The 9,827-nt window shown below is 40.7% G+C and overlaps 1 protein-coding gene across 1 annotated transcript in view; it reads right to left on the bottom strand.

Moving 5' to 3' along the window:
• The window catches only part of STXBP4 (syntaxin binding protein 4), a 230,976-nt gene continuing 224,302 nt past the window's right edge, over positions 3,154-9,827 (bottom strand). Inside the window, exon 19 of the mRNA XM_013971768.2 lies at positions 3,154-9,071. Within this exon, the coding sequence (XP_013827222.2) occupies positions 8,957-9,071 (115 nt within the window). The 3' untranslated portion in view covers positions 3,154-8,956. The remainder of the gene's footprint in view (positions 9,072-9,827) is intronic.

The raw sequence follows: 9,827 nt of genomic DNA, 5'->3' as shown, positions 1-9,827 counted from the left end.
AGAGTCAAATGTGTGTTTCAGAAAGAGAATTCTGACCGAAATGCCGTGGGGAGGTTGATGCAGACAGGTGTGGTAGAGAGGAAGAAAGACATATTGTCTCCGTGGCCATTATCCAGGTAATAAAGAGGAAAGCCAAACTAATCGGCAGTGTTGGCATGGATCAAAGAAAGGAGAACATATTAACAAACATTAATATGTACAGTACATGTCTTTTTCTTTACCTGAAAGTCACCAAGCAAGTCAGCTCTTACCTGAGAGTGAGGAGGCAGAAAGGCCAGCTCAGTTGAGTAACTCAGTTATTGTTCAGTTGCTCAGTTGTGTTTGACTCTTTGCAACACTATGGACTGCAGCTCACCAGGCTTCCCTGTCCTTCACCATCTTTGGAACTTGCTCAAACTCATGCTCATTGAGTTGGTGATGCCATCCAACCATCTCATCCTCTGTCATCCCCTTCTCCTTCCTTCAATCTTTCCCAGCATCAGGGTCTTTCCCAATGAATATTCAGAATTAATTTCCTTTAGGATGGACTGGTTTGATCTCCTTGCAGTCCGAGGGACTCTCAAGAGTCTTCTCCAACATCACAGTTCAAAAGCATTAATTCTTTGGTGCTCAGCTTTCTTCATACTCCAACTCTCACATCCATACATGACTACAGGAAAAACCATAGCTTTGACTAGATGGACCTTTGTCGGCAAAGTAATGTCTCTGCTTTTTACTGTGCTGTCTAGGTTGGTCATAGCTTTTCTTCCAAGGAACAAGAGTCTTTTAATTTCATGGCTGCAGTCACCATCTGCAGTGATTTTGGAGTGCAAAAAAATAAAGTCTGTTACTATTTCCATTGTTTCTCCAACTATTTGCCATGAAGTGATGGGACTGGATGCCATGATCTATGTTTTTTGAATGCTGAGTTTCAAGCCAGTTTTTTTACTCTCCTCTTTCACTGTCATCTAGAGGCTCTTTAGTTCCTCTTCACTTTTTGCCATAAGGGTAGTGTCATCTGAGGTTACTGATATTTCTCCCAGCAATTTCGATACCAGTTTGTGCTTCATCCAGCCTGGCATTTTGCATGATGTACTCTGCAGATAAGTTAAATAAGCAGGATGACAATATACAGCCTTGAAGTACTCCTTTCCCAATTTGGAACCAGTCTGATGTTCCATGTCCAGTTCTAACTATTGACCTGCATACAGGTTTTTCAGGAGGCAGGTGAGATGGCCTTGTTATTCCCATCTCTTGAAGAATTTTCCAGTTTGTTGTGATCCACACAGTCAAAGGTTTTAGCATAGTCAATGAAGCAGATGTTTTTCTGGAACTCTCTTTCTTTTTCTATGATCCGGCAGATTTTGGCAATGTGATCTCTGGTTCCTCTGTCTTTTCTAAATCCAGCTTGAACATCTGGAAGTTCTTGGTTCAGGTACTGCTGAAGCCTGGCTAGGAATATGTTGAGCATTACTTTGCTAGCCTGAGATGAGTGCAATTTGTGGTAGTTTGAATATTCTTTGGCATTGCCTTTCTTTGGGATTGGAATGAAAAACTGATCTTTTCCAGTCCTATGGCCACGGGTGAGTTTTCCAGATTTGCTACATATTGTGTGCAGCTGATGTTGAAGCTGAAGCTCCAATACTTTGGCCACCTGATGCGAACTGACTCAGTGGAAAAGACCTTGATGCTGGGAAAGATTGAGGGCGGGAGGAGAAGGGGACGACAGAGGATGAGATGGTTGGATGGCATCACTGACTCAATGGACATGAATTCAAGTAAGCTCCAGAGTTTGTGATGGACAGGGAGGCCTGGTGTGCTGCAGTCCATGGGGTGCAGAGTTGGACATGACTGAGTGACTGAACTGAACTGAGTGCAGCACTTTAACAGCATCATCTTTTAAGATTTGAAAGAGCTCAGCTGGAATTCCATCACCTACATTAGCTTTGTTTGTAGTGATGCTTCCTAAGGCCCACTTGACTTCTTCGCACTCCAGGAGTCTGGCTCTCTGTGAGTGATCACACCATGGTGGTTATCTAGAGGTTTTCCTCTGGAGGAAGGGAACATTACGAGCAGGGTATAAGTGATCTCAACCAATACTATTCTCAGCCACCTTGTAGTTCCCTCCATTCTTCAGTCATTGCTAAACTCTGAGAGACTTACTTAAGTGCCAGGGCACTCTGGGTTTGGATGGTGTGATGTCATTGTCCAAATTGGATTTCACTGAGAGGCTTCAAAGGAAAAAAAATCCTCATTAACTGGATGAAATGGAAAAAAAAAATCTTTTAGGTCTGGTGGGGGCGTGGGAGGGTCTTCCTATTTCTGTGATCCTTTGGGGTTCATAGAAATCCATTTGGTGTTTCAGTTTGAATCACACTGGGCTGGAGGAAGCTCACTGATGTTGTCCAAGGCTCTATCTGCCTGTACACAGCTTGCAATTACTTCCATCCTGGGGCATAACGAGGAATGGGTTTCCTCTGCTCAACACTAACATATATCACCAGGTTTTACTGCTCCTGGGAAGGTGGTCCAGGAGGTGGGGCCCAGCCCATTTCTCTGAGCCCCTCCAACAGTTTTGTTATTTGTCCTCTCCCACAGCCAGGAGAATTATAACCTAGAGTGGGAGTAGGAAAACCTTACTCTTTTGCATCACACATGCTTTCAAATCTTTGTTCTAAATCATGAATCCTTTCCAGTTCCCTAAGGAGTCAGACTTTTGAAACTCAAAAGAGCAAGCGTTCCTCTGCTTTCTGATGTCACATACCTTTCTCGAGGCAATGACATTAAATGGCCTAGAAATTCAGCTATGGAATAAATAAGGGGAATAAAGAAAATAAATGGAAAAAGCTTTGGTTAATTTCAGTTGAATGTTCTTTGCATAAAATATAAATCACATAAGAGTTAAGACTAGATCTGTTTTGAATTGAATTCTAGGACTTTGCAGTGTTTGGCATCTGCAGCATTAAGTAACTGTATAAGTGAGTAAATGAATACAAGGGCATGAGAGTTAAAGTGGGAAAAAAGTCTTACTTATGGACAGCTCATTACACATTCAATTTGGCAAGGATGCGTTGAATACCTACTGTGTTCAGGCACTGTGTTAGCTCCTCCTCCATGGTGCTAGACCTTTCCTGCAATGGTGAATGAGGCAGATAAATCCCTGCCACCATGGAACACACTCTCATTCTTCTTCTCTTTATTAAGAAAGATAATAAACAAATATATCATTACAAATTGATAAATAATGTAAAGGAAATAAACAGGGTAAAATGACAGAAAATATTTTGGTGATGGGGGAACAGGAATGAGGAGGGGTCAGAACTATTAATCTGATTGCACTGTCCCTCAGACCACCCCTGTGCCCTGACAGTGAAATTCAAACAAAATTAACAAAAGAAGTATTAGTTAAATGTAAGAAGTCATATGAAGAAAGCAAACACAGAATTGCATTTAATATTCACATAACCATAATGCAGGTCCAGTGATATTATATGTGGTTAGCTGTAGTTAAAACATCTTGGGATTTTATTTCTAAAGTTAATTTTCATGGGTGTATTCTACGTAAAGTTCTTTTCATCCTCTCAAAATTTACATGCTATGTAAGTTGTTTTCATTAGTTTAGTTCCTTTTGTTCTGTATATTGTAAAATTCAAGTGTATTGACTTTTGAAAGAGTTGTATTTTATTTAGCAAAGAAAATAAAATGTCCATTCACCCAAGAAAAAGGATAATATTTTCTAATTTTGCAAACGCTTTATGAAAGTATCATTTGACTCCTTGTTTTTATAGCTGCTTAGCATTTATTATTGGAGAGGCCCTTCATACAGTATGATCCTTTCATTTCTAGTCAAGGGGTGTTAATATTATTTTGGAATTATTCAAATTTGAGAGTGATAAAGGGCCTCTCTTCAGGGGTTCTTACTAACCAGATCCCTAACTTCTTACTCCTTTAAGGAAAAATAAAATGTTTCTGAGAAAAAAGGAAGGGAAGGGAAAAGGTTTCAGACTATGAGCTTCTTGATTTGGGAATCAGAACTATCCAGGGTAGGGTCTTCAAGCCCTTGTGTCTTGTCTGGCGTCTCGCAGGTGCTAAGGAAGTGGCTATTGAGTTGAATGGTTTCTGGACCGTCAGAAGATGACTATTCCCTCACAGACAGGGAAACCAGGGCTCAAAGTGCGTTTGTATTGTGCTTTGCACTTTACCAAGGCCTCTCACCCAAGTTAGCTCATTTAAAAGCTGGTCCTCGCCATCATTATATATAAAGTAGGAAAGGCCAATACTTGCAAGTAAAAAGATGACAGTGATGATGTGCTTGACATACAGTGAATTGGTCACTGCTAGACTCCCCCCACATAAAGCGAGTCAGTCAGCCTCTGCTGCCAAGGGACAGCTAAAACCCAGTGATGGAGAAATTCAGGTCCTTATACAATGACGGAAAGAAGATTACTTTTCTAAAGACAAAAACAATCAGAAATGTTATTGGCAATCTTTGGACTAAAAAAAGTGTCCAAAACACATAGAAGAAAAGCTCTCACACATTAGTGCTAGCAGTCCTTTTTTTACACAGGAAAACTTGTGTATATCAAAATTAAAGTGAACATGACTTTGATGTAGTGATTTACTTTTAAAAATTAGTTTTAATTTTTGGCTGTGCTGGGTCTTTGTTGCTGTACATGGTCTCCCTAGTTGCAGCAAGGGGGGACAACTCTTCGTGTGGTGTGGGGCTTCTCACTGTGGTGGTTTCTCTTGCTGGGGAGTATGGGCTCAATAAAGGCGGTGTGCGGGCTTAGTGGCCCTGAGGCGTGCAGAATCTTCTCGGACCTGGGATTGAACTCGTGTCCCCAGCACCGGCAGATTGCTAACTACTGGGCCACCGGGAAAGTCTGCGATTTACTTTTAAGGGTGTATTCTCTCTACAGACATAGTGGCACAAGAGTGCACAGACATATGAGGAAAAGGATTGGATGGATATGAGAATGTTCACTGGGGCATTGTCAGTAACAAAATTGAAATACTTTTATGTGCTGTATGTCAATTAGATTTCAAAAAAACTGGAGAAAAAAAACAATCATGGAGGCCATAACACATGCATAAATTCTAAGGACAAGGAGAATAAAAAACAGCCCCCCCAGAACTCACAAACTATCAAAAGAGAACAATAAATAAATCCTGTACAACACAATGAACACTAGCATAAAGTCAAACACAAGGACAATAAGGATCATAAAGGAAAATCAACTATACTTCAATAAAATTAAAAAATTAAAAAAAATGGAGCATAAAGGAAATTTTTAACCTGGCTCAGAAGGGAGTGGCGGGGGGTGGTTCATGGACAGAATAGATTGTATTTTATAGTACATATGACCTTTTAATAAATTCTGATGTCTATGTCTTGAAATGATAAAATTAAGAGCAATTATATTATCTAGATCAGTACAGTATCAGAATACAACTTAAATTAACCTAAGAGTTCATCAATAGATTGTTGGCTACAGAAATTAGGAGTTATCTGGGTAGTGATATTTTATAGAGCCATTTGAAATATAACATTAATCTGTATATGTATCACCGTGAAAATAACTACAATATATTAATTCAAAGATACTTAACAGTATAACTTCCTTTTAGTAAAAATACCCATCGAAGTATCAGTGATGGCTACCTCGAGAGAGTGAGATTTTTTTAACTTCATTCAATCCCCTACTACTTGATTTTTTAAAAAATGGAAATAGATTATTTTAAAAATCAAAATTAAAGAAAAGCTATTCAATTCTGACTACCTGGAAGCTTTCCACGTTTTAACCGGCAGTAAGTAGACCCCAGGAGTGGTTGGCCATTGCCCTACTGCCCCCCAGTGCCTAGTACCGTGCTTGGCATGGTGCTGGTGCTTGGTCAATAAGCCAGGTCACTCTTTAGTAAAGTGAGGTGGAAGCACATAACAACATTGGGCTTTTTTAATCCTAAAATCTGAGTCAGTCAGTCAAAGGAGAAGAATTTGAAAGATGGGCTATATAAATGTCAACTCACTCCAAATTAACTGGGGGGGCTCTGCCTGTGTTGAACAAGGATTCTTGATGAGTCCCTGCCATATGTTTCTTTGGGCGTCTCCTGGGGCATTTCTCTGTTGGTTTAGAGGTCACAGAGGCATACGGAGGAATGCTCAGGTCCAGGCAGAGAACCCTGAACCTCCTCAGCAATGGTCTCATAATAAGGAGTTCAGACTGACGGAACTCTTCCTGGAACATAGCTTCCATTTCCTCCTGGGGAATTCTGTCCTGATGGATCCTAACTACCAGAAAGCTCCTTATCGAACTGAGCTGGAATCTGTTTCTTTGTAAAACTGACCCGTGGATCCCAGCTCTGCCCTCCAGTGTCACATACAATGGTTCTTAGCGGTGCAGTGGTTTATCAGAACAGGCCCTGGGAAACCTGCCTTGAGACCCAGCTTCCACTCGGGTGCTGTGTGGACCTTGAAGCAAAGACTAGCAATTCTCTCTAATTGTAAACTTCTTTACAAAATGGGGATGATCAGAGATAGTTTCTACCTCATGGGGCTGTTTTAAGAAGATAATGAAATAATATTTGCAAATTGCCATCACAAACATATGGCAATATGCTCAATAAGTAATATTAAATTTTACCTTTAGACATTATTTATTTTTTGGCTGTGTCCTGTGTGGGATCTTAGTTCCCTGACCAGGGATCAAACCTGTGCCCTCTAAAGTGGGAGCTCAGAGTCTTAACCACTGGACTGCCAGGGAAGTCCCTGATATTACAATTTTTATAGGCCTTTTCCATTAGGTGTTCAATTAGGAGTCAGTGAGGAAAGTGCCACCAAATAGCAAAGTCAACATATGAGGCCTCTGCCAGTCAAATGTGCCCTGAGAACCTTGATGCCAAGTGATTCGAGCGTCTCCTGTGTTTTCCTCACTAGAAACTAATTAGAAAAACACTCCCAAGAAGGAGAGGGACATTTCATACCATTAATTCGGCAACAACAAATACTCTGTACTTTCACGATTATAGATACTAACAAATAAAAGTAACTTGGGGTGTTTGAGAACCTCACTCATCTCTAGGGGATGTAAGGAGAGAGCTCCCTCAGGGCCTTCTCTCAAAACATGTCTCCCTGCAGTTTCCCGATATTCAAAGAGCTGTCAGAGGAAACTCAGGTCTTCAGCAGCCATTCTGAAACTTTTCTCAGGGCTAATGACTACCTATCACCCTGGATTTGACTTATGTTATCATTCAAGACTGAATTATAAACCCTACATATATTCAGGGAAGTGTGAGTATAATGTACATATGTATTTATAGCATAGGTCTATATAACATACCATATGAAGGGGAGCAGACTCGGAGACTCAGGATCTAGGTCTAAGTTTGACTTACTGCGTGAACTCTGAAGATCTCAGTTTACTCATCTACAAAATGGTTATAATCGATAATTCTGACAGTATATATCCTAAGGAGTTTTAGGTTTGCTGTTTTAATTGAGCTCCAACCTCCATCTTTTAAGTAAGACAGTAATATTAAAAAAAAAAAATCCATTACAAGTATTGAGATTCTACATAAGAACTCATTTGAAAAATGAGTCTTTTTCATCAAAAGATGTTTAATGATTCTTGCTGACTTTCCTCCTAAGCATTACCTAACAATATTAACAACACTGGGTAAGGATAAGTCCCTTTTTATTATTCAGTTGGTACTTAATGCCCAGAGCATTTAAAATGACTTTCTCCCAACTCCATTCCTTCCCCTACCCTCATTTCCCAGCTCCAGGTTTAAATCACTAAATGGAGAGAAAATCTTTAGCACTGCAAGTCAATGGCTCATTCCTTCCAGAAACTCTCGTTACAATAAAATGAAAATGAGATCAAACGCATAATCAGTCTAGAGGCCGACAGATGTCTCTTTCGACACAGATTCTGGATGCCCCTCTATTCTCTGTTCATTGGCCCCTCTCAAACCCCTTCTCTGGCAAGCATAACCCAAGCTGGGCAAATCCCTGATGGGAGCCAGTCATTTGACTTTAGAAAAATGTGAGCTGTTGAAAAGAAACCGTTTGTAAAAGCATCACAAAGCCCTGCCTCTGCCAGTTGAGGGTGTGGGGGAACGGCTTATAAAGAAGTGTGGACCCATTAAACGTGGGAGCTAGGTTTAAATGCAGACATGCCCCCTGAGTCTCTGTGGCTCCTGGGCTGCGCAGCGGTGAAGCTCAGCTGTATCAACAGAGCCCCACGGCCCCGCGTGTCGGGTGACCTGCCTCTGCAGGGACAGCGGAGTGCGGGGCAAAGGGGCCTGGGTGTGGAACTGGAAGACAATGGTGTGAGCCTCAGCTCCAGGAGAGGGGCTTTGTTTCTCTGAATGTTATTTTCCTAACTATAAAATACCCACTGGAGCTGCCTCACAAGCACATTGTATGCTTTACATAAGACAGGGTCTGAAAAGCATTTTGTAAATTAGAAAGCATCATCAAGATATAAGCTGTATCCAGTGGCTTGTGAGACAGTTGTCTAAATGTGATCCATAAGAACTCCCCAAAGCTTGCTAAAAGCTTCCTATGCTATGCATATAAAAGATTAGTGAATTATCAAATAAACGAAGTGTTTCACTATGTTCACATAATTTTTCAGTCTTAATTATAAAAACCACTGTCTGATATTCCATGAAGAACTAAATATAAAATTACAAAGATCTAATTACATATGAAAAATTATACATAAGATCTAATTACATATGATTAAAAAATAGGGCTCGATTATTCTTAAAGAACTACTATAGTGGCAATCAATTTTGCAAATGTATACAGTTATATCCAAAAGTTTCACAAAAACAGCTTAAATCCAGAGTCTCCATTTCACAACTTCACTAACTAGTGTGTGTTTTACTCCTCGTTTAGATTTTGTATCTCAGAGTTATCTGCATAGATGGAGCCGCTGGAAGACCATGGAGCACAGCTTCCCAGGGAAAGTCATCAGTTCCTCTGGTCGGGAGGTTCTCTGGAACAATCCTCTTCATTCTCCTCTGAGCAGGACAAGTTTAGCGCGCTCATCACGGGGTGCATCCAGGACGTAGTCTGTGTTACGTGACTTGGGAAGAGGCACAAGAAGAGACACAATCACGACTGGAGAGACTACCCTTCTAGCCACTATGCAAGCAGTGGTCCTGGTGACACTGCTTCCACCCTACTGCAGTCCCCTGAATTACGAAGCAGTTGGAACAGGATCCAGGAGTTTCTAAAAGTCTTTGGATACGTTTTCTCGGTTCAACAAAACCCATTTCTTTATTTTTGGTAAAACAAAAACAACAATAACAAAACAACGCAGGAGAATGCATTACCTTCAGCTACTCACTCTTCCTCACCCATCGGCAAGTCCTGTGACTGTCATGCTGTAACATTTCTGGAATCTTTTCCTTCTTTTCCAACGCTATAGACTAGGGTCACTGAAACAGCTTGTTTCTCTGCCTCTGTTCTGGTTTTTTAATTCATTCCCCACTCTAGCCAAGAGATCTTTCTAAATGACAAACCATACACTGTTGCTCACCTGTTAAAAATTCAGTGCCAATTAATGCTTTCTGGATTAAATACACACTCCACAGTATGAAACACCTTGCTTTTTACCTGCCTCCACACTTTCTTCTCTGCTACAATACTCCTCCTTCCCATCTGGTTTATCCAGCTAACTCTAATTCTAAAGAATCAAATACCCCTCAAGATTCCTCCAATCTGTGCCAATGGCCTTATCGCTCACACAATATTACAAGGGACTATTTCTTGCTAGTCCTTCTCACTGCATGTGAGGGCAGGAACTGGGTTTCCTAACTTTGAATCTATGGTACCTAAC

Source organism: Capra hircus, chromosome 19 (genome assembly GCF_001704415.2).
Source record: "Capra hircus breed San Clemente chromosome 19, ASM170441v1, whole genome shotgun sequence".
NCBI lineage: Eukaryota > Metazoa > Chordata > Mammalia > Artiodactyla > Bovidae > Capra > Capra hircus.
This window is presented reverse-complemented; position numbering and strand designations above follow the sequence as displayed.